General features: G+C 31.2%; 2 protein-coding genes across 22 annotated transcripts in view; one reads left to right on the top strand and one right to left on the bottom strand.

The window, feature by feature from the left end:
- Window positions 1–6537, top strand: part of LOC138322874 (cyclin-dependent kinase-like 2) — a 42466-nt gene extending 35929 nt beyond the window's left edge. For 13 of the 14 annotated variants that reach the window (XM_069267055.1, XM_069267054.1, XM_069267057.1 and 10 more), the window contains 3 exons: window positions 100–308; window positions 702–799; window positions 2726–6537. In XM_069267055.1, coding sequence (XP_069123156.1) covers window positions 100–308; window positions 702–799; window positions 2726–2761 — 343 coding nt within the window. In that variant the 3' untranslated portion in view covers window positions 2762–6537. Of the gene's footprint in view, window positions 1–99; window positions 309–701; window positions 826–2725 lie in introns of all 14 variants that reach the window. The other variant, XM_069267051.1, reaches the window with a different exon arrangement.
- A 1012-nt stretch (window positions 6538–7549) lies between these two features.
- The window catches only part of LOC138322876 (SH2 domain-containing protein 4B-like), a 39260-nt gene continuing 20135 nt past the window's right edge, over window positions 7550–26674 (bottom strand). For 3 of the 8 annotated variants that reach the window (XM_069267065.1, XM_069267067.1, XM_069267066.1), the window contains exons 7-13: window positions 25891–26016; window positions 19038–19200; window positions 18426–18573; window positions 17342–17386; window positions 13539–13681; window positions 12509–12729; window positions 11630–12099 (exon numbers count right to left, since the gene is read on the bottom strand). In XM_069267065.1, coding sequence (XP_069123166.1) covers window positions 11980–12099; window positions 12509–12729; window positions 13539–13681; window positions 17342–17386; window positions 18426–18573; window positions 19038–19200; window positions 25891–26016 — 966 coding nt within the window. In that variant the 3' untranslated portion in view covers window positions 11630–11979. Of the gene's footprint in view, window positions 10470–11629; window positions 12100–12508; window positions 12730–13538; window positions 13682–17341; window positions 17387–18425; window positions 18574–19037; window positions 19201–25890; window positions 26017–26674 lie in introns of those variants that run through there. The other 5 variants (XM_069267070.1, XM_069267071.1, XM_069267069.1 and 2 more) reach the window with 5 other exon arrangements.

Here is a 26674-nt window from a genome sequence, read left to right as displayed (position 1 = left end):
CATCTAAATCAAGTGGTGATTATGATGTCAATCTGAAAATTATAATTTAATGGCTAGAATTTACAAAATAGTAAAACAAATAAAAAAAATCCTTTGCAGGGTGAGTGAGAAAGTGATAAAGAAACCATCAACCAACTTTACCAAGAAGACACTGTTGACCAATCACCATAGCAACACAATCAGCCCCCAGCCTCTACAGTCGGAGAAGAGTTTCCTTCATGACAAGTCTCTGACTCGAGTTAAGGCCCATAGTCCTGACAAGAAGGAGAAGGAAAGTTTGAGTTTACCAGAACTTAAAGGTGCTGAAGGTACTGGAAATCATAGAATAGCATTATATATATATGTAGAACAGAATTTGTTTTCCATTAGTGATGTTATAAAAGTCATTGTACACATTTTATTCAGATCATATACTGAATTACAACGTAGTCATGTTTTAATATTTGTGAGGGATTAATTTTGCTATATTCATGGTTTAAGTTAATTTCTTGAAACTTGAAAACCTGTAATAATGACAAGTACGATAACATGTAGAGCTTATTACTGTTAGAGATTCAATATAACATCCAAAACTTTTCCCTGTGTGAAATTATACAGTTTTATGTTGCAATTTTGTAACTACAGAAAATCTGCTGAGAATAAAAAACAAAATCTTACACTCCCTTGACTTCAGAATAAAGAATTTGATTTTTTCTCCGCAGCTCATCCATCAAAGATGAAACTGAAGCAACGTTCCACAGTAGCCACGATACCACACATCACCAACCTGGATCCCTTTAACGCTAACACGTCGGGTCAGGTATGACCAATGATAACGTTTCTCTGGTTTGTATCCCTTCCTTAGTTCTCTTTGGCCTTCTCTGCCGTGGTGAGGCGAAAGCCTGTTGGAATTGATTGGATTTGATTTGTCGGTGTTGGATTTGATTGACAAATGGTTTGATGGTAAAGTTGTGACTTTTGTTACTTTGTCATGTGTTACTAGTTAGGTAATACTTAATATAAAACATGACAAGTACTAGATGAATATAAAACATGACAAGTAATAGATGAATATAAAACATGACAAGTAATAGATGAATATAAAACATGACAAGTACTAGATGAATATAAAACATGACAAGTACTAGATGAATATAAAACATGACAAGTAATAGATGAATATAAAACATGACAAGTAATAGATGAATATAAAACATGACAAGTAATAGATGAATATAAAACATGACAAGTACTAGATGAATATAAAACATGACAAGTAATAGATGAATATAAAACATGACAAGTAATAGATGAATATAAAACATGACAAGAAAGTATAGATGAATATAAAACATGACAAGTACTAGATGAATATAAAACATGACAAGTACTAGATGAATATAAAACATGACAAGTACTAGATGAATATAAAACATGACAAGTAATAGATGAATATAAAACATGACAAGTATAAAACATGACAAGTTATAGATGAATATAAAACATGACAAGTAATAGATGAATATAAAACATGACAAGTACTAGATGAATATAAAACATGACAAGTACTAGATGAATATAAAACATGACAAGTACTAGATGAATATAAAACATGACAAGTAATAGATGAATATAAAACATGACAAGTACTAGATGAATATAAAACATGACAAGTAATAGATGAATATAAAACATGACAAGTACTAGATGAATATAAAACATGACAAGTACTAGATGAATATAAAACATGACAAGTAATAGATGAATATAAAACATGACAAGTAATAGATGAATATAAAACATGACAAGTACTAGATGAATATAAAACATGACAAGTACTAGATGAATATAAAACATGACAAGTACTAGATGAATATAAAACATGACAAGTACTAGATGAATATAAAACATGACAAGTAATAGATGAATATAAAACATGACAAGTACTAGATGAATATAAAACATGACAAGTACTAGATGAATCATAAGGTGGCAAACCCTCAGTTTGATAAATTTCTTTCTTTTTGTTTTATAACACTATCTTTTACTTATAGTGAAAATAAATGACATTACAGTATCTAATCTGTTGTGAAACTGAAAAAGGGAGATAATCAAGCTATATGTCTCGGACAGAAACATATTGTTTAAAAAAGTTTCTTTTTTTTTAAAGATATTTTGACTTGTGGTGTATACTTCTGTTGCTTAACTGCCTTCATAGTCTGATAAGATAAAATAAGATTTTAAGATCATCAAACATTACATGGAAAAAAGAAAACAATAACTTTATAACAATAGAAGCATGTTCTTGTTTGAATGATGTGCTAATGAATTTGGTGTTCTGCTTGTAGTGTTAGTTTGTGTTGATAAAGAATAATAATGGTATAGCCAACTATATATTATTTTACTTGTGCATTCACAATAACCAGTGGTTTTAATATCTGTCAAAAGCAACATTTACAAAATAAAATCCTTTCAATTTTACGGTGCAATGTAAACCAATTGTGAAAATCCTTTCAATTTTACGGTGCAATGTAAACCAATTGTGAAAATCCTTTCAATTTTACGGTGCAATGTAAACCAATTGTGAAAATCCTGTCAACTGAACATTTGATAATTGGTAAAGTTTGACAGAAATTTAGTTTTATGATGCCATTCATCAAATTATAGCTTGCATGAGCTGAAGTTTGCTATCCTATTTGCAATATAATAAAAAAAAGTTTAAATGTTTACTAAATATTACTTACAGAGTGATGACAGAGACGGAAACTTGCCAGCCGTATGACAATTAACCATGTATGGAAATATCTAAACATGAACGTAGAACTGGGATAAGTCAGAGGTGGATGTGGTCAAGGGAAACAATGAAAGAACAGGAGAATGAGTACTCACTACTACTCTGATCACTTCTTCACAATCGCCGGTCATGGGAAAATCATGAGAGTCACTGAATGATTGGTAAAAGGAGTGATTTGTGCTTCTAGGAATTTGGTTATATTTTTACGACATTCCAGTTATGTATTCTAAGGAAGAAGAAACTCATTGCCAAGGTCGACACAAGTGTAGAGCTGTATAAAGCTTGGTTACATGTCGCTAAATATCGTTTCACTTAATCCTCCTGTGAGATTCAATATGCAATTGCTGTCAAAGAAATCAAAGATTGTTGTATTATTCTATTGTTGAAGTCATTCTTATTTATTGTCTAATAGATAGAAACATTTTTGAAACGTGTATAAAATATTGTGATAAATCTTTGTGGAAATTGATCTGAATGATAATTAGAATGTATGTATTATGCTCCTAGGTTCTGCCTCTGTTTTGTTTTAGTTCATGTTTATAAATTTCCATACATCTGTATGACAGCCTGATATAATGGTTAAGTGCCCGAATGGATTTCTCTAAGTGTAGTTTGAAAGACATTAGACACACTGGGGTCCACTAAATATACAGTATTATTTGGTCTAGTCTACTTAGTTGTAGAATTGAATGCTAGAAGACAGTTGTTGTTAGATGAAAACATAAATATAGGCCAACTGTCACTCAACTAATGAGAGTAGCTTAATCTAGTCTGCTAAGGAATGTAAATTAACTCCTAAATCTGTAAATGTAAGTCTCGATTATCATCAGGGTAAGTAATTCATAATCATCCTCCTTTTAACCAGTTGGCTAGTTATTACATCAAATTTAAAGCCATTCTTTGATATATAAACCATTTCATTTATCACCTATGTATTGATGCCTGTAATAATTCTACACTACAGTGCAAGTTGGTTTTTTTTTAAATGATAACCAATAACAGTTTTTTCCAGCTGTTATTGTATGGGATTTCAAAACTAATATACATCTTCAAATCAGCATGGATGATATATCTACAATGAATTTGAACTAAGAGCAGTTGTAATAAATTGGAACTAAGAAGATTAAAGAAAAAATAGGCAAGAAGTATATATAAAAAAAAATAGAATTTTATAAAAGAAATAATTTTTTATCATAAATCAATACAACTTTTAAATACTTTTCTCCATTTTCTTCTGTTTCCTACCTATTTTTATTTTGTATGAAGTCTTTCAAGTGCTGATTTGATGATATTTCTTCACTACTGTTATGTATTAAGTATGTATTTCATCCGCTCTAGTCCTGTCATTCATTATAAAATCATTCTAGATGGAATTTCAGTTTCAAAGAAATTAACAAACCCTACCCAGGTATGTTTTATCATTTTTAGGTTTGAAAATTTTAATAACCAGATTAAGGCAGATTTAAACAAACATGTTTATCACGAATTGTGACTTCTAAAAGACAAGGAACTTCATTAATGATTGTAAAATTATTTCAGGAAATATGTACCAGGTAATAAATTGATTCATGAACCAACTGGCATTGAGACAACATACATTTCAGTCTGTATAGGAATGGCTTGATTAAAATTTATCGAAAAAATTGAATATGAACTTTGATGTTCTAAATTATTCTGTGTGGTATTTATTTATTGCTTGATCTATAGTTGCTATCCATTGATGATAATAAAAAAATTCTCTTCATTTTATTTATTATGGGAATGATTTTAGTACATTACTTACAGATATATAACATTGCTTTCTGTTGTATTTTTTTCATGAATGATTTTTTTTTTTTTTACAAATATACAATATATATACATGTATATCTGTTTTTGCAATGTAATTGCACAGAAGTTAAAGGTAGATTTGACCCTTTAAACATTTTTAGATTGTGCTTTGTATAATAATTGTTAAAGTAAACTCATTTGTAAAATATGCTTACCATGTTAATATCATCAATAGCATCAATAATTGTAAATAAAATTCATCAGCTTTCAGAATGAAAAATAAATTAGGCTAAAAAAAGAATTTAAGTAAAATAGTGTTTAACCAGTATTTATTAGCATTAATTTTATTTCTTTGTTTTATTTTGTTTGTTAAAAGTATGATATTATATTTAAGAGATGTCAGATGGGAAGATTTTTAAAATTGTGCTTTGAGAATCTTTTCTATCTAGCATATGTGAGATATTTTGCCAACATTTTCCTGCAATATATTAATTCATCCATATTTATTTACTAGTATTGTCATTTGTGTGAAAAAATGATGTGATAGAAAAGCAGACAATTTTCAAGCAATTTGCTAAAAATGAACCAAATATTGAGATGGTTTGCAGTCTCCTAGTTGTGTATATTATATCCAACAACAGATTAATATCAGCTGGATATTAAGCATTAAATTTTGTTTAAATGTTAATTTGTTTCATAGTGACATGACTCAAAAGCTAAAAACAACCATGAGAGTAACTGTTTAATTGTTATAAATGAAGGACTATGTCTAAAACAGATTGATACAGAATGTCACACATTTGAAGGCTAATTCACCCTGAAAAAAAGGTATAGATTTCAGACAATCTGCAAATATTTTGAGGTCATTACCTGAGATTATATCTCAGTTTACCTATTTTGTACAGTGTTGTATGATGAAAACAATTTATATTTTCCTCTTCTCAATAGCCACAAGGAATAAGATAGGTTAGCAGCCTGTTGGGATGAAGGATGACTGGAATCTTCTACTAGTCCTTTGTCATCTCTGAATGATGTCTTTACAATAACCAAGAGACCAAGCCCCAAGATTATGAAACAGTCTAAAGTTTGACTTAAACAGATGACACGTCATAAACAGTTGTCATTTTTTATTGGCTAAGCAAAACTTTCTAAGTCTAAGGTTGTTTCCTCAATCCTAGAACCTGATATCAGATTTTAGCCTGTAAAAGTTCCTTAATATGCACTTATTGACAGATAGCATAGTGTTTATTTAATTGACTACTTCATAACCCAGAGGACTGTTAAAGCCCATTGGTCTCTTGAATTAATATCAATTTTGATACTCAATCTCTAGTTTGTGATATCACAAAAATCTAATCTGAAAATCTTTCTGGTCCTGCATGTTTTGTATTTTGTTAAGTATACTGGTAATCAAGTTGCAGAAATATTTTCTTTTGTAGAGTATTATAAGTGTGTTCATTATTTTGAATGAGTTGTATTGAATGTGTTATAGTCAGTGAAGAAAGAACCTGTGTGCAATGTAGTATATAAATGTGGTAAAATGTGATAAATGTATGATTTGTTTTTTTCAAATTCCATGTTAAATAAATTTGCAAAAAAACAAGGAATTCTATTTGTTTGGCAAAAGACAAATATCTTCTTTTTTTTTTACAAATTCATTAATGCTAAAAAAAATTCCAAAATGAAGTGCATAATTTGACCATATCATAATCAATACAGACTGGTTAATAATAATGGGACTTTGATTTAAGATATTATATTGAAGTCCTCATGTATATTTTGTGAGTAAATCTGTAAACTGTTATATAGCTGTGCCAATGTTTATACCATATCAGAAATCTACAATACATACCAATAACAATGTCACTTCAGTAACGTAGTTGACTAGTTGGTATTTTATTTTTTTGTTTCGTTGTTATGTTAAATTTTTGTCTTGAAACTGTATTCACAGGTGGGTGCTTGTAAAACTCAATAAACACAATTTTCAGGAGGAATTTTTGGTCTGTTTTGTCTTCACATACGAATTCCTGCTGGACTCTTAGTTATAACTACAACATTGCATTTAGGGTCCGATCAGATCGCCATCAGACAACCATCTTGGGTTCCGATATTATACTACGCTATATGCCTTTTGGCTAGAGAGATCTCTTAATTAGCTTGATCGATGGAGTATAAAGTTAGAACCAGTAAGTCAGAGGTTTCAAGTAATCTTTAGATCTGTAGCAGAGGCATCAATCAAATTTATGTAAAATCTTGCACTCTTTCACAAATTTTACTTATCATAAATAAAGTGAAACTTGCATAGCAAATGAGAAAGATATCTTTTGTTGCAACCTTCAATTTTTAAATTCTAAGATGGCTGATTGTTGGCAATCATTCAGTCCCAAAATGCAATGAAATTTCAGTTTTAGGTATGTTTGCTAATCTTGTATTAAACATGGTTGAGTGGTTCCCATGTATACATGTTAATTTTTTTTACTTCCAGTAGAGGTGTTCACATAAGATACATGATTTGTCTCTGCCCTTTAGTGAATTTGCTTCGGTCTTGTGATTCACTTCCTAACATTCAGGTCCTTCAGGTATTGGTTTTTCTTAATGTACAATGTACATGTATTTATCCAGCTTACTGCTGTTTTCCAAGCCATCTTACTAACAGCACTGCTGTATAGCGTTTCCTCCTCCGATCACATCTTTGTACAACAAAACATGTTTATAATGAACATGCTTACAACACATTCATGGTTATAACATTAGATTCCTATAAAATGTTTGCAATATGTGCATAACAAAGTAATGTGTTGGTCCTCGGCGAGGTTCGTTATAACCATGTGTAACTGTATTCCAAATCATAAAATCAGTAACACTTCAGGTTAATAAAAAAAGTCAATAACAGACTCACCAGGGTAAGTCCTTGGAAGTTACAAAATGAATTTGGACTTCAGTCGGTGCTTTTTGTATTAAGAAATCAACCTGGTGTGTTTTGTTAGTGCTAATATCATACAGAAAGTAAAACAGAAGATAATTGTCTTAAATCACCAAATTATTTATCTCAAGATTCATGTACACTTCAGGTATATAATCTAAAATATCAGAGATTTGCATGTTAAATATATATTTGATATTGGTACATAGTTCATATAGTACATTTACATAGAAATGATACACATCATTGTACAACATCCTTTAGTATATGGTTAAAATAGTGTCGTAGGGGTATTGTAAAATATTATATGTAGTAAGTGTACGAGCGATAAGCAATCATAACTATAAATGTACATTATTCTACATAGCTACACTGGACAAATACATGCATAAAACATTTGATTAACAATACAAAAGCTCACATAAGTTACAAACCATCCTCTTACAAACTAGACCTGCCACTGTGAATACTAACATTCAGCTAGAAATTCACTTTTGTTATTATGGTAGTAGAATTACATGTATAACCCTGAACTCAGGAGAAGAGTATCCATTGTCTAGCCCATGAATGGACTAGATCAAATACACCAATTTTACATGTACAGAAAGACTAAAATCCTATAATATATACCAGTAAACTGGTTTCCATTGGCTCTCTTTTTTTTCTGTGCCCCTTGGGTTACATCCTATAACAGCAAGCAAGGATGCCAGGTTTAGGTGGTGGTTGGAAAGCCAGAGTATCCAAAGAAAAACCACCCGCCTGTGGTCAACACCTAGTGATTTCCCCACATGGGTTTCAAATTATCAACCTTATGGACGGCTTGTGGTAATGTCGCAACATCTAATTCCTTCCTTGCTATATTGATGTAAACTCCTAACTCCAAATTTTGTCATAACAATCCCTTAAGCTGTTCAGGATTCTTATGAATGAAACCTAATATACCGGTAATGAATTTTTAAAACACAAAAGTTTTTCAAGGTGGTTTTTTCTGATATGATATTAGCAATACAGTAATGTAAAATCACTCATCCTGTCATGCTTTGTATAACAATAAACATTTCAGTGGTGTTTATAACTATGCAAAAGGGATTTGAAAATGCTGGTCTTCTGATTGTCTGTAATTGTTATGTCCTCACATACTTCATTCAAATCTACTTTTACTTTAAAACTATATTGTGTAATCTACTTAATGTGTAAAGATTTTTAAAACATTTTTTACAATTAAGATGACTAATGCAAAGTGATAGTAATCAATAAATCAGAAAAACATCAAATAAAAAAAGTAACAATATCCCAAAAGTCATTTGTTGTGGAAAAAAAAACACAAAAAAAACCAATTTAATATAAGCAACAGGAATAAAAGCATAATATAGTTCAACAATATTTAGCATATCTCGGTTATTGCAGACTTGTCAATAGTATGAAAACAGAAATTAAAGTAGGAAATATGTTAAAATATATCGCTACAAACATATCAATAAATGGAACAATTCAGAAAATATCTAATATTTCCTCAAATAAAAACAACTAAAATAGCGTTAAAAACAAAGATCGTACAGGGACAACCAACTTTCTATTTCAAACCACTTTTGATGATATCATGTTTGTTTTTTTATTTTTAAGTTAATGTTGTATCTTTATTTGCCTTTAAAATGACTTAGTATTGGTGATCAAAAAACCTATCACAGCCTTATTTTGAGAGAACTTTTGGCACCAACCCTACATTGGATAATTCTTTTTAAAATCCCCATCATTGTATGTATAGTAAAAATAATAAATAGATAATCAATTAATATGCGGTATTATATTGCAAAATAACCCTAAAAAAGAATATGTTTTTTGTTTAATGTTCTGTTCTTGTTCTACAGCCTGGTTACATCAAGAACATTTGATTTAGGAAAATTAAACCAGGTTGATATGAGTGGAGATAACTCTATACTGTTTTATGACCGATACATATATACCTGGCAACAGTCTCATGAACCCATGATGAAGAGGTTAAAGAGTTAAGTTGTAGTCACTTGGCCATCATTGCCCAATTTTAACTTTTTGAAGTATTAACAAAGACATTTTTCACGATATTATGCTTCTCAGTTGAAAGGTAAGTTATTACCCGATACACAACTTTGTAGTATATTAAATACTGAGATGTTTTGTTAGATACTACACATCTGTACAGAATCTTACTCTGTTAATTTTAATCTTACTGAGTTATGGCACTGATGTGTTCATAAAACATTTAATTACTCTATTTACAATGTCAACCAAGGTCACAATCTAAAACCTAGCTATTTACCCTGTCAACCCATGACTTGTAACTGAGTATTTCACAATTATGGATATCAAACAAATTACTAGGTGTCAAACATTTATACCAGTAGTCATAAGATTGATCACGTTTTCTATATCACCTATAGTCTACTACTTCTTTGCATCTGTGGAATAACTGAAAACCTCTGTTATTGATATATATCTATATTAATATGAAACTCCAAAAAGATTTTTTCTTCATTGCAGAATTCCCTACCAAAGACAAATATCAATGGATGTATTCACTGTAATTCTGATAAGAAATGTAAAGGTTTGGTAAGATAATCCTGTATTTTAAGTTAGATTTACTGTTGATTCCACATATATATATACCAGTATACCAGTGTAAGCATAGGGTCATGTTTTAGGAAATCGTCATAATATTGTCACAATTTTTATTTCTTTCAAAACCAAAATTTAAAGTCCATCATCCAGATCTAAACATACAAATATTAAAATTATGAGAAAGAAAATGAAAATGAAGTGATGTCACAACCACAAGATAGAACACAACACAAATAGCTTTAGAGCATGTCTGTGGTCTGAATCTAGAAAACTCAATCAGACATACATACTGATATGAAAAATCAAAGAAATTTAAAACTTTCTTTTCAGACCTATAACTTCATAATCTTCAGATTTCAATTTCTAGGACAGTTACTTCCAGCGATTAAGGTTTGTCCTGAAACATTACTGAAATAAAATTGAATATAGAATATATAACTTATTTCATAATTTATAACTTTGATCAATAAGTGCTTCAAGATAATGATAAAATACCACAGTTAACAGCTGCTTTTTGATTCATATTCTTCAAAATTCCGTTTAAAGAAAGATGTATATGTTGTTTGATTCTGGTAACAACAAAATCTATAAAATTCTTCAAAATGAACAAAAGCGATTATTATCAAACACTGTTTAAACAGTATGTTTTGTAAATGTTAACATAAAATTATACATCAATTTAAAACAAAAGTGTAAATTTTGTGTCCTAATACAAGGCAACCAACACAACTCAAGAGGAACATCATACAATGCTCAGTAAAACTCCAAAAGCATAAAAAACCAGCAAATATGGTGACTTTTATGTGTTAATGTTTTACAGAAAATCTTTATACATCTTGGCCAGTTTGCTGTTAAATCTCTACAGGAAAATTTTAGTCATACATTATAAGACACCACATACTGTATATCATGAAATGTTTGTGGGCACTTTTTTCATGGTTTAGAGTTTTCAAACTTTTTTGTGGGTGGGAATTCGTGGTTAGCATGTCTGCTAATGATTGCAGTGATGTATTTATCAAAGTTTGTTATGTTTATATTCATGGTTTCAGAGAAACAACGAATACAACAAAAGTTTTACACAGCGGACATTTCATGTTATACAATATACCATCATCTCAATGCTAAGCTTTGTTAATTGTTTTATGATATCTATTCATCAGAGAAAATATGATCTAATGATGTTATCATGTCTAACAACACAACCTCTACTTTAGACTTTGCTGATCATTAATATGATATGAAATGATACACGAAGAAATTGACCTGCATGATTTCTAATGCAACTTTGAATCACAAATTAAACATATGCATCCCTGGAAGTAATATCAATTTTTGTTAACACTAAATATTTATTGCATTATAAGTATATCTTGCAACCAAAGCAATGTAAAACGTTTGACAAAAAGTCACACATGTTTTAGTAAAAGTTCTGTATGTATACAAAACACAGGTGGGATGTTTTATTTTGATAATCATTTCAACCTTTCAGGAATTAAAGTAAAACAAAAGCATTCTATCAGAAGAGTTTGAGATGAAAAGAAAATTAAAACAAATGACAAAAACAGAAATCACTTTGCTCTATGGTAGCTTACTTACCGAATTTGATTCAGTCATGACCTTTAACGCACATGATAAAATACATGTAAATACAAATAAATATCCCCCTAAAAACGTGGGATAAACACAAGGCTTTAACATTACTCAGTAGTCAAGCTTTCTGTAAAAAGAAATAAAAAGACATTTGACACAATCCTCAATATCATAACCTGTTTTGACAGCCATTACATATATAGACTTTCCAAAGTGGTCCTTTAAACCTGCACAAATACAATGAATATAACCATTGGTACAACTTTGAAAGGCCCTGTACAGCTGTAGTAAGACAGCTGATGTGTGGCCTTGCAACAGCTTTAGATAATCATAATGACGTACTCTCCAGAATTTTAGGTTGAAGCAGACCATGGTAGTCTGGTGGGTCCTTCGACTGGCCAACAGGATGTCGTAGTTTTTCTCCTCCCATCACAGTTATTGGGTTATTCTGTGAAAAGTATGTGGAAAATAGAAATAGTAAATGCAGAATATGCTTTGAAAAGGATGTTGACCCACTTTTCGTTAATTAAAGACAATGTCTTTTCTTTAACATATGAAGAAGAATTAACAACACTTCGAACATGTTGATATGAAGTGAATCTGACACAATTGAATATATTAACAGCTGTTCATGTCAACGTTCTAGTCCAGAGTAGTCAATACAGTTATTTCATGAACAATAACAAGTATTTCCTTATTCTCGTTGACAGGAAGGAAACATGAATTCAATACACCCGGCTGTAGAAGCATTCTTTTTTTAAATGTAATAAGAGCACAAGATGGTACAATCAAGTTAAAGTATAGGTACATTCTATAGTCACATTAATGATGAGGACTTTAAACCTTGAAAATCTTACTTTGTGAAATTCTATAAGTTCATGAAGGGATGCATGTAGGACTTGATTAGCACCAAAGAACTGGTAGCCAGCCTCTGAAGTGTCTATAAGAAAATGTTTACATCGGTCTTCTGCTCGGTACGATATCGTATAGCCCCAAACTCTCTCACTGACTCGCACTAGAAACGCTCCAAGTGTTTTAGACTGTAACATCAGTTCTGCATCTACTCGAGATATCACCCCTGAAAACAAGCAGGAAATATTTCCAATAAAATGACCTCATTCTGGCCACAATAACCATTCTGTGAGAATAAATCAAGTTGTTATGTATTGCAAATTATCTGAAATATCATAGATTATTGATAATTCAAACAAAGTTAGCATTTATTCCAACTAAAAAACAATTAAATTAAACTGATGACAAATAATATTATAAGGTAAAATTCAACATCCTGGTTATAAGCCAATTTAGTTAATTTCAGTAAATTTTACGGTCCCATCCCACATTCGTCTTGTGAACAAAATACATAAAATCTCACCTGAACTCTTGCACTGATATTATGGTTTCAATAAAAATTGCCTTTTTTATTAATGAAAGACAAAAAGGTGACCTAAAATCTGTCTAAAATGAACACTTGGGAACACAATTTTATCATTCCCCCCAACCTCAACCTAGAAACTTCTTTTCTGTTTCTCGATAGGAAAATTTCAGAAGTTCAGAGAAATGGTTAAAAGAAGAAATACTTTAATGAAATTCTATATAATTCTTTCCAACAAAATAATTTTCAGGTAAGAAATTTTGTAAATTGAAGAAATGTTGATGAAGCTGAGCCTAGATCACATATTTTGTATTTGCATTTTGCAGAGTTATCTGCCCTTAAAGGTACATATTGTAATAGTGACATCATGTATTTGTGAGCATAACATCATACTTTTTAGAGACAACAACATCACAAAATAATACTGTCACCATTGGTAGTTACCTGCAAGGGGTAACTCTGTAATATGCACATATCATCTAGATATCTATCTATAGCTTTTTTATACCCACCATGGAACCAGGTAGCCACCTCCTTAGTTGTAGGATCTATACCGACTCCTTGTGGCTTCTCTTCCTCCAGGAACCACTTCACCACATCGTCCTTGTTTTTAGGTCGTAAACTTCGTTTCTTTCTTGATACTTTGGTACCACTTCTACAAAATACACCGACATTGCTGAAGAAATCGTTTTACTGACGTCATATGCTAATAAAAATACCAAGCTACAATATGTATTTCAGTAGAAGTCGGCTGTGGAATTATTGTACGACATGATAAGATGATATCTGAATGGCAACATGGTCTTTTAAACTGATGTTGATTAACCATTAACATCAAAAATATGATAGAGTTGAAATTTGTTCCATTAAAGCTAATACTACCATGTGATAAACTTAGGTAATCATAATCACATATCCAGAGACAGGTTTGACCTTATAACATCAACTTATAACAGTTTCTACCAGAACAGTCCTTAATCACTAACTAATGCCCTCTCTTCTCCATCTCATAATAGAGTAGGGAATCTATATAATGTAAGGCACTTCTCTATGTAACTGAAGGTATTGAGGTAACACCCATTTTGGTAATAAACGTGTATATTTTATCGTATCGAAGCAGAAGATCTTTAAGTATAATGCATATGTGTGGAATCCAGTCCTTTGTAAAATATGTCAGTAAAACATTTAAACATTGATGTTATTATTTTTTAACTTCATCGGGGTATGAAAGAAATTTTGTTTGCAAATTTTGTGAATCCGCGTAGCTGATTCTCACCAAAGTCTGCAAACAAAATTTATTTCGTAACCCGATGAATTTAAAAAATAGTTACATCAATGCTTATAATTAGTTTTTCAGACTACTTGATAACAAAAAATACGTTTAAACGTACGATACCATTGATTTTCCAAAGGATTATTTTTTCCAAATCAATACCGCGGTACCCAACGTCGACGTCTCTATTGTGACGTCATAACGTCGGATTTTCGCACCATTCTCAGATTTTTTCTTCATAGTATATGAAGAAAAAGTATCAGCCAATCAGAAAGTCGGATTCAGTATGAAAACAAATAAAAATTAATTATTGAACAATGAAACATGATTACTGTATACCATGAAATATTCATTTGGTGGAAATTTTTCATCATTTTAAAGGTTGGTGTGATACCATTAATACAACAAGAGATCCCAGAGGGATCTTGGCGCCCACCTATGAATGATCTATGTCTGACAATGGAAAGAGGGATCTTTTCTCGGCTTTTAAAACTTTTGCAAACATACTACATATAAAATTTGAGACAGATCGCTTCAGTACTTTCTGAGAAACAGCAGTAACAAACTTCAACTATCAAAATACATCGAAATATGCACAACTAGGGCCCTAGGGGAACCTATATATGAAATTTGAGACAGATTCATTCAATACTTTCTGAGAAATAGCAATAACAATCTTTAACTATCAAAATTCAAGATGGCAGCCTGGCGGCCATTTTGTTGACCGATTGATCCAAAAACGCATTATGCACAACTAGAGCCCTAGGGGAACCTACATATGAAATTTTAGAAAGATCCCTTCAGTACTTTGTGAGATATAGCGATAACAATCTTTAACTATCAAAATCCAAGATGGCTGCCTGGCAGTCATCTTGTTGACTGATCGGTCGCAAAATGCAATATGCACAACTAGGGCCCTAGGGGAACCTACATATGAAATTTGAGACAGATCCCTTCAATACTTTCTGAGAAATAGCGATAACAAACTTTAACTATCAAAATCCAAGATGGCTGCCTGGCGGCCATCTTGTTCATCGATTAGTCCCAAAATGCAATATGCACAACTAAGGCCCTAGGGGAACCTACATATGAAATTTGAGAAAGATCCCTTCAGTCCTTTGTGAGATATAGCGATAACAATCTTTAACTATCAAAATCCAAGATGGCTGCCTGGCAGTCATCTTGTTGACTGATCGGTCGCAAAATGCAATATGCACAACTAGTCCTAGGGGAACCTACATATGAAATTTGAGACAGATCCCTTCAATACTTTCTGAGAAATAGCGATAACAAACTTTAACTATCAAAATCCAAGATGGCTGCCTGGCGGCCATCTTGTTCATCGATTAGTCCCAAAATGCAATATGCACAACTAAGGCCCTAGGGGAACCTACATATGAAATTTGAGACAGATCCCTTCAGTACTTTCTGAGAAATAGCGATAACAAACTTTAAGTATCAAAATCCAAGATGGCTGCCTGGCGGCCATCTTGTTGACCGATTGGTCCCAAAATGCAATATGCACAACTAGGGCCCTAGGGGAACCTACATATGAAATGTGAGACAGATCCCTTCAGTACTTTCTGAGAAATAGCGATAACAAGAATTGTTAACGGACGGACGGACGGACGGACGGAAGGAAGGACGGACCACGGACAAAAAGCGATTCGAATAGCCCACCATCTGATGATGGTGGGCTAAAAATAACAATGTTATTTAGTTTCTATTATAAATGCTGTCCCATATGACAACCACAAGCATTTCTAACCTCGGGCAATATAGAAAGCATTAAACCAAGAAAGTACCAGTGAACATTTCATGTTATATAGTATTAAGTAGCATGCATAACAAGCACATCTCCCTAAACATAGGTCTGTGTGGAGAGAGCCTCATTGACTGAATCACTATCACATCTGGAGACATGGCATCAGAATTTCACAATAAAGGCCAAAACCGAACATTTGTATCAGCTATTTATTCCTGGTGCTATTTCTATTACAGTGACATAGATTTGCACAATGGAATGACTTGAAATGAAAATGTTTTATAGCACCAAGGAGACTGGTTCATCCCTACGGTTACATGCATCAGGTCTAGCTGCATTTAGCTTACTGCTCTAATAGCTAGGCAGGGTATGGAAATGGGGGGAAGCAAATTCATGGACAGATGTGAATACATTAAGGATGGTAAAGTGTGCTATTTACAATGAACAAGGGAGGATTAATGAGGAGGATTAATGAGGAGGAGGATTAATGAGACTGTGATGGGAGATATAAACTTTGATAAATGATGCATATATATAAGTGAAATAGTGAGAGACCATGGAAACACATAACTGAACATTGCAAAACAAATGACAGTTCATGCCCAATACAGACACATTAAGCCACAGCCTCAATATAATGTATTTTTTCTGGATTACATAATGAATATAAAAGGACTAGCATGAGATAGATTATAGCCTAGTAATAGGCAGATTCATGTAGTAACTAACTACAATATAAAAGTAGAATATTATAGTGTATGAACATGTGTCACAATTGTCATATCCCGATATTATATTAACCTAACAGAAACATTAATATTTATAGATAAGCTTTCATTTTTAATTTCAATAGTAAAACCATGATTTGACCATTACTATTAACAATTCAAAAACTTTTACCTTTTAGAAATCATATTAGAAGCATCAAATACTTGGTAAAATTTCAATCTCAAGTCTATTCAGCTAATTTGTGGCTTCTATATTATAGTACTGTGCAACTGAAGAACAAATTTGGTGATAAATAATACATGACAATATTTCTAGGGGGATGTTAGTGTCAATAATCAAAGTAATGCTAGGTAATGTAGGTTATGTGCTAAATTTAGAAAGTGAAAGTACGTCTGACAGGTCAGTGAGGTCAATCTCAAGCTACCTGTGAAACATTTTTAGTACTTAAATATAATTCTCAAGATATTGACAATCATCACATGACATTTCCCAGACCACTGAAATGTTTTAACCTAACGAGCAGGCATAAAGAAGAAAAGTCTACTTACATTCCATTCTGACTAGCCAAGGCATTTTGTGTAAGATATTTGGGCCTGACCAATCAAAATCATTGTTTCAAAAGTTAGTAGGGTGTTTTGTCCAATTAAAACATGTATGACAAAAAAAAGGAATGAATCTATGGTGACCTGGTAGTTTAGTATTGATTTAGGAAGATATGATGACTGCAAACTCCAATGAAAATGATTGCTGATGGAATAGCAGATGCTACAACTAGAAAACTAACACCCATCAGAAAGAAACCCATCCCTGCTAAGTTGTCTTTAGCTACAGTAAACAACTCCAAACATTCCTTAATAACAATTTTCATTGAAATCATATTTTGTTTTTAATTGAGCATTTTAGGGGCCACTGCGACCATTGTCAATATCCAGACTTATACAAAACTATGACTATGGTATTCAATCTTCCCAAAAATCCTTGTATACCAATTTTTAATGAAATCGGACAATTTTAATTTGACCTCTTCAGGGGTCATGGCGGCCATCTTGGATTTCTCAGGAAAAATTAAAACCACTATAGCATATCTACATACCATGAGCTATTACCATGAGCACACTACAAACAATTGAACCTTTGGTGTTGGTGAGAAATCCAGCTGTGGACAATGTGCTTACCATAGCAATCCCATATCAGACCTCTGATGCAGCGCCCCAGCTATGAAATTACGCCAGTATCATTTTACCTAAATCTAAGTTTTCTATGACAATGAAATTACTATATATAAGTGCTCAAGATCTAAAAGTATTTGTATTTCATAAGTAATTTCCTTACTGCTTAAGGAGAATATATGTAACAAACTAATCATAAAGATCTACACATGTAAGGAAGTTAACCTAGGGATGGCATACATTGATATATTGAGGGAAAAGGAATTAAAGACTTCATTCTATCAAATCCAGCATGTAAAAACATCTAAACATATTTCACCAAGGAGGTCCTCTAATCCAAACATGTTTCTACATCACCAGGAATGTGAACTTCATGGTTATTAAGGTAAAGTTCTAGGTTCTCTAATTCACCCAATTATTTCTACCAGGTACTAAAGGCTTAATACCTTCACACAGTACTTACTTAGGAGGAAGAGGAGGCTTAACTCCCTCAGAAAATGCTGACGCGGCACTAATAACACTGCTGGTAAGACGGAGAGAGTTACAATGTTCCTCACGAGCTCGTTTGGCTAATGTCTGCATCTGCTTCTCAGCTTCCTTGGCTTGCTTCTCTATATACAACACAACATTTATGAATGTTTGATCTTAACCTTCTTTATAAAGGTATGTCTTAAAGATGAGACACTGAAAGTTCAAATTACAATAATGCCAGCTAGAATCATTTTGTGTATGACCTATCAACTTATGATCTTTGATTGTAGTGCCAGATATGAACTATAGCCTTATTAAATTTCAAACTACCGTCTTCCTTTAGAAGCATACTCCAATGACATTGCATTAGTACAATTATTTGCAAGCAATTATTGACCCCTTGAACTTTGACCAGTTCACCTAACATGAACTTGTGACCAGAGCTCAACTCGATTTGTGCTCTTCTAGGAAGAGAAGTCTTCTCAGAAGATCTTCCAGCCTATAGCTATAGACGGAAGAGCTTCCAGAAGTAGAAGAGCTACAATGGAGTGAATGGAAGGTATATTCTAGAAGTAGAAGAGCGCAAATCGAGTTAGGCTTTTACCTCTGTAGTGCCAGTTGTCTTCTACCTCCTTAGATTCCTCTTCTGCTGATTTCTCTATTTGTCGTCTCATCTCCTTCCATCTTACATATAGTTCGTTACTACGGCGACGTTTTGCCTTCTCCACTTTTTCCATGGAGACTCGACGTTCTTGGGCAAAGGACGACTGTAGAGAGAAGTTATAAGTTTAAAATAGCATGATAACATATTTCCATGTCTTTTGCATGATACCTTAAACTAAATCTAGAAAGAAAACTAAATCTGCAATTCTTACAAGGCAAGCATGAGTTCACTGCATACCAGCAAATGAAAATAAGATATACATTTACACTTCAAATTCAACAATAAAAAATTTCACCAATTGCTTTTACAATACGATAACATACATTTTTTATACTTCATGAACTCAAAATACTTTTTTTTTTCTGTTTATTGTATCCCTGCTAATTTGCCACTAATGAAACCATTTACCAGTAATACCTCGAGTGTGATGGGAGAACAAAACAGTATCATTGCATGTGAATATAATTAACCATCACCTCTGGTGAAATAAAAAAGAACCTGAAACGTCAACATTATATATTAGGGAACAAAATCCTTAAGTTTAGACAGAATTCTTATCCAAACCAAATGGATGGATTGTATTCATGACAGAGTTTTATATATAATTTGTTGTCTTCAAGTACGCTGTACTGCTAGCTGACACTAAATCAGCTATGTTGTTGGCACTCTTACCATAATATTGATCTCTTTAAGACAGAATTTTTATAACTTTCCCTCTAGGCGAAGGTCATCAAATACATATTATGTACAAAAAAAATTGTCATCATATTTGTATAAGAAGCTTCACAAACATATTACATATATTAAATCAATATGTAGAATTGTATTACATTGATATGGTAGAATCAGGTTTGAGTATATTTTGTAAAACATCATACTAAAACCTGGGGTCGTTTATGGATGGGGTAGGTTTAGGTGGTGTAGAAAAGTCAGTGTACCCAGAGAAAACAAAACACTATTGTCAGTAATATGACAAGTACCTCACAGGGGTTTTAAATTTCAGAGGTGCAAAGCTAGTGTTATTAGGTCAAACAGCCTAGCAACTCAGCCACCGTGGCCTTCAGCGTCAGAATTCTACAACCTTGTGATCTAGTGTTAAAGTCATGTTATATGTTTAAGTGTTAACATTATGTTATATGTCCTAGTGTTTACGTTATATGTCTTAGTGTCTATATTGTGTTATATGTCTTAGTGTTTACATTACGTTATATGTCTTAGTGTTAACATTATATGTCTTAGTGTTAACGTTATATGTCTTAGTGTTAACGTTATATGTCTTAGTGTTAACATTATATGTCTTAGTGTTAACGTTATATGTCTTCGTGTTTATATTGTGTTATATGTCTTAGTGTTTACATTATGTTATATGTCTTAGTGTTTACTTACACTATATGTCTTAGTGTTTACATTACGTTATATGTCTTAGTGTTTACATTATGTTATATGTCTTAGTGTTAACGTTATGTTATATGTCTTAGTGTTTACGTTATGTTATATGTCTTAGTGTTTACATTACGTTATATGTCTTAGTGTTAACATTATGTTATATGTCTTAGTGTTTACATTATGTTATATGTCTTAGTGTTTACATTATGTTATATGTCTTAGTGTTTACATTACGTTATATGTCTTAGTGTTAATGTTATGTTATATGTCTTAGTGTTTACATTATGTTATATGTCTTAGTGTTTACTATTATGTTATATGTCTTATTGTTTACATTATGTTATATGTCTTAGTGTTTTACATTATGTTATATGTCTTAGTGTTTATGTTATGTTATATGTCTTAGTGTTACTTATGTTATATGTCTTAGTGTTAATTTATGTTATATGTCTTAGTGTTTACATTATGTTATATGTCTTAGTGTTTACATTATGTTATATGTCTTAGTGTTAACATTATGTTATATGTCTTAGTGTTTATGTTATGTTATATGTCTTAGTGTTTACATTATGTTATATGTCTTAGTGTTAATGTTATGTTATATGTCTTAGTGTTTACATTACGTTATATGTCTTAGTGTTATGTTATTGTTATATGTCTTAGTGTTTACATTATGTTATATGTCTTAGTGTTTATGTTATGTTATATGTCTTAGTGTTTAATGTTATGTTATATGTCTTAGTGTTTACATTATGTTATATGTCTTAGTGTTAACATTATGTTATATGTCTTAGTGTTTATGTTATGTTATATGTCTTAGTGTTAACGTTATGTTATATGTCTTAGTGTTTACATTATGTTATATGTCTTAGTGTTTACATTATGTTATATGTCTTAGTGTTTACATTATATTATATGTCTTAGTGTGTTAATGTTATGTTATATGTCTTAGTGTTAACTTATGTTATATGTCTTAGTGTTTACATTATGTTATATGTCTTAGTGTTATGTTATGTTATATGTCTTAGTGTTAACTTATGTTATATGTCTTAGTGTTAACATTATGTTATATGTCTTAGTGTTTACATTATGTTATATGTCTTAGTGTTTAATGTTATGTTATATGTCTTAGTGTTTTACATTATGTTATATGTCTTAGTGTTACTTATGTTATATGTCTTAGTGTTAACATTCTTGTGTTACATATGTTATATGTCTTAGTGTTTACATTATGTTATATGTCTTAGTGTTTACATTATTTATATGTCTTAGTGTTTTATGTTATATGTCTTAGTGTTTACTTAGTTTATGTCTGTGTTACATTATGTTATATGTCTTAGTGTTTACATTATGTTATATGTCTTAGTGTTTACATTAGTTATATGTCTTAGTGTTACATTATGTTATATGTCTTAGTGTTTACATTATGTTATATGTCTTAGTGTTTACATTATGTTATATGTCTTAGTGTTTATGTTATGTTATATGTCTTAGTGTTTACATTATGTTATATGTCTTAGTGTTAACATTATGTTATATGTCTTAGTGTTTATGTTATGTTATATGTCTTAGTGTTTACATTATGTTATATGTCTTAGTGTTAACATTATGTTATATGTCTTAGTGTTTACATTATTTATATGTCTTAGTGTTTACTTATATATGTTATATGTCTTAGTGTTTATGTTATGTTATATGTCTTAGTGTTTACTTATGTTATATGTCTTAGTGTTTACATTATGTTATATGTATGTCTTAGTGTTTACATTATGTTATATGTCTTAGTGTTTATGTTATGTTATATGTCTTAGTGTTTACATTATGTTATATGTCTTAGTGTTTACATTATGTTATATGTCTTAGTGTTTACATTATGTTATATGTCTTAGTGTTTATGTTATGTTATATGTCTTAGTGTTTACGTTATATGTCTTAGTGTTTAACATTATGTTATATGTCTTAGTGTTTACATTATATTATATGTCTTAGTGTTTAGTTATTGTTATATGTCTTAGTGTTTACATTATGTTATATGTCTTGGTGTTTACATTATGTTATATGTCTTAGTGTTTACATTACGTTATATGTCTTAGTGTTAACTTATGTTATATGTCTTAGTGTTTACTTATGTTATATGTCTTAGTGTTTTATCATTATGTTATATGTCTTAGTGTTTATGTTATGTTATATGTCTTAGTGTTAACATTATGTTATATGTCTTAGTGTTTACATTATGTTATATGTCTTAGTGTTTATGTTATGTTATATGTCTTAGTGTTTATGTTATGTTATATGTCTTAGTGTTTACATTATGTTATATGTCTTAGTGTTTACATTATGTTATATGTCTTAGTGTTTACATTATGTTATATGTCTTAGTGTTAACATTACGTTATATGTCTTAGTGTTTATGTTTATGTTATATGTCTTAGTGTTTATGTTATGTTATATGTCTTAGTGTTTATGTTATGTTATATGTCTTAGTGTTTACATTATGTTATATGTCTTAGTGTTTATGTTATGTTATATGTCTTAGTGTTTATGTTATGTTATATGTCTTAGTGTTTACATTATGTTATATGTCTTAGTGTTTATGTTATGTTATATGTCTTAGTGTTTACGTTATGTTATATGTCTTAGTGTTTATGTTATGTTATATATCTTAGTGTTTACATTATGTTATATGTCTTAGTGTTTACATTATGTTATATGTCTTAGTGATTATGTTATGTTATATATCTTAGTGTTTACGTTATGTAATATGTCTTAGTGTTAACCTTACGTTATATGTCTTAGTGTTTGCATTATGTTATATGTCTTATCATTCATCATCTGACAAAAAAGACACATTCTCCAACACTGGTAGCACATCTATAAAATGAAGCTTCTTGTTATTGTCAACAAAAGAAACTAAGTTAAATTGAAATATAAAACAATGTAGAAGATATTTATCAAATCTAGAAAATTGCATTCCCATCCATTTACACACACGTTTCTGCAGTCACATACGCAGTATGAAGCTAAATTAAACTTGTAGATACTGTAACTATATATATACATGTATTATATTGATATCAATGTAATAAGACTGCATGCCTCAAACCCAAAGGTTATGTTTCAAATTGGTTCAATCAAGAAATTAGAAAATGACATGCAATTTTCCTATGAAAACTTTGCAAAATTACACCTCCTGCAAAAGGATAGAACAGATTTTGGCCTGACAGTAATGAAACTCCAACTATAGTCCTCTTTGGTTTCACCGACAGGGCACTTATATTAACAATGATAATCTTGATGAAAACACAAGCTTTACAACAATTAAACTAGTGATGCCAAGTGTTCAAATGAAATTTAAAGAATTTTTTTAAGTCAACAGTAATAATAAATAAATCTCAATAGAAGCCTGATTTATTTTCTAAAACATGTTCTTTTAGATTTAAATTTCTTTCATAACATTTGTACAAACTAAATGCATAAATACTTCAAAATAATTGCACATATATGGCCTCCTATATCAAACTTGTGAACAGGAATCTTAATCTAGTGCTTTCACAGCAAATCATTCAGTAAGCATGTGTGGTCAGCAGGAACTATAAGCTAAATTACAACTTGTAAATTGGAAGCTTCTTTGTTAAAATAACTGTAGCAGCTTGTGGCTACCTCACCTACAGTATAGTGGAGACATATAATGAAAGCAAAATATGACTAATTGGTCTAATTAATTTTCTCTCATTGTTTTATAAGGATTGAGCTGTTAACTCCATTCAGCTTCATAAATTTCAAGAATTCAGTGATCTCCATAAACCAAATATATAAGTCAGTTTGATTAGTTTTGATGTCATTTATCTTAGCCTTCATATAAAATACAGACAGCCAAGAGTTAGGATCAACATTAAAAAGTTCCTTCACCTGATTTTGTATTAGTAAATACTGGTCACTCAGCCCAGTGACTCTGACTGAGAGCTAGAAAGTTTCTATACATTGTATACAGACTGGTCACTCAGCCCAGTGACTCTGACTGAGAGCTAGAAAGTTTCTATACATTGTATACAGGCGTCTTTCCCCCATATGTCAGTTCACCAACTCATAGTTCTGGCTCCAGAGAATCAGTTCATCCTCTACTTTATTGAAACCCTGCATCAATGTAAACAGTAGCTTGTTTCCAGTTACTAAGAGACCCATTAACACAACATAAACAGCCAAAGCATTTTCTGTATGGTTCACAATACATGTATAGCAAAGCACACAATGCTCTTCATCTACTTCATCTTCCAAACATTGTTCACTGTGTTTAAAAATATATAATCCCCCTCCCAAACAAACTTAAAAAAAAAACCCAAAATATCTATACATATATATCACTGCATATTGGGTTATAAATCTTTGACTAATTTGAGTTTTATGGTTTTCATTATACTGAGATTTTGTGCCATGTTTTGTCTTTTGTTATTGTTAATTTCGATTGTTCTTTTTAAAATTTGATGTTGTATCATAAACATAAAAATATTCTGGAAGTTAGACCGAATTTAAGTTGTATTTCAAACCCATCCTAAACTTGTGTCAATTTATTGCGTAGGTTAGTTTATTAGACAATAAATAAAATTATACAGTATAATTATCAGTATAATAATAGGTTCTTATTTACTTTGATGCATTACAAAGTGGTATTTAGTACAAAAAAAAAATAAATATTGCAGAATATGTACCCAATGCATTAATAAAATTCATTCAAACCTGCCTTAAAGGTCAGATGACTGCTATTCATTTCACGATTTGTCCCGTTAAGATCACAAGATTTACAGTTTCTATACTCTAAAAAAAAATTCTGACTTCAATTAGAAGCTTTCAAAAAAATGTAGCATTTTCTAAAATAATATTCTGTTTTTTCATTTTCATATCAAAAGAAGATTTTGAAACCAACAGACAGATCTACCGGTAGATCAAATTTAATTCAGCACTAGCATCATTTGGGTTGACATTTTTAAAACAACTATGGACTGATTAAAGCAGGTTTTTACTGTAATGATAAACATTTCTATTGGTTAAATAAGGTCAATGTCATCTCCCACAGTAAGATAAACATATAGAATGTAAATATTGAAACAGTAAATGGATTCACTGATATTTTGAGCCTTTCCAAGGAGAGACAGCTTTATCAAATAGAAACATAATTCTGATAGAAGAATGCTTTTATGAAGCTGTAGTATTTCTAGGTAATGATAACTAGCTTTCACCATCAATCAATTTCTTTACAAATGAATATAATGGTTGATCCACATGAACCATCAGAATAAAACATTCTCAAAACAAACAAAGAATTGTGTGTATGAATTCCCAAAGATCATGCACTGCGTATACTGCCAAAATCGTCCCATGCATCTGCCATAATAAAAATAAATAAATTTACATTTTTAAGTTGAACAGAAGAAGACTGATCAGTCCTGCCCTTGGCTACTGCATGCGGCGCCTTACTCAAAATATTAATGTTGTCTGATACCTGTTGGAGATCCTCACATTTCTTGCAAGCTCTTAGCTGGGTAAAGGAAAAGGTCAGATTGCATGTGAAATACCAAGGTAAGGTGGAATACCCACGGTTAGGGTGGTATATATATATAGGATTTTACCACTGTTATATCCCACAGGTGTCAGATATGTAACATAGTCTATAAAATCTGCCACCCATGAGTCTGTAAAATCTGTCACCCATGAGTCTATAAAATCTGCCATCCATGAGTCTATAAAATCTGCCACCCATGATTTCTTTGAGCTACTTTGATACAGAGTAGGAATGCAAAGGAAATTGAGACATGGACCAAGGGAGATAACCCAGTATCTGTAAATCACTTTCCGTTGTAAACATTTGCCAGATCCTAGTAATACATTACAATGTAACAAACTGTCCAGTATAAATTTGATAAGACATGTGTAACATCATTGTTGAAAAGTGATTTCAGATATGAAGAGTTAATTAAAATCAATGAATAGAATTGTTAGCTGTGAACCACACACCTCAAATGGATTACCACAATAGCTTCATACACAACAATTTAAACATTGTATAAAGAAGTTCGAAGTTAACTGCTCATTAATATTAAATGGTAATATAAAGCTCTTTCCTATAAAAAGATGATTTTAATCTATCTAATTATTAGCCTGTTTCGGATGCAGATCAAACCTTTCCTTCAGTTCAC

This window comes from Argopecten irradians, chromosome 5 (assembly GCF_041381155.1).
Source record: "Argopecten irradians isolate NY chromosome 5, Ai_NY, whole genome shotgun sequence".
Lineage (NCBI taxonomy): Eukaryota > Metazoa > Mollusca > Bivalvia > Pectinida > Pectinidae > Argopecten > Argopecten irradians.
The sequence above is the reverse complement of the archived record's forward strand: the minus strand, read 5'-3'. Positions and strand labels throughout refer to the sequence as shown.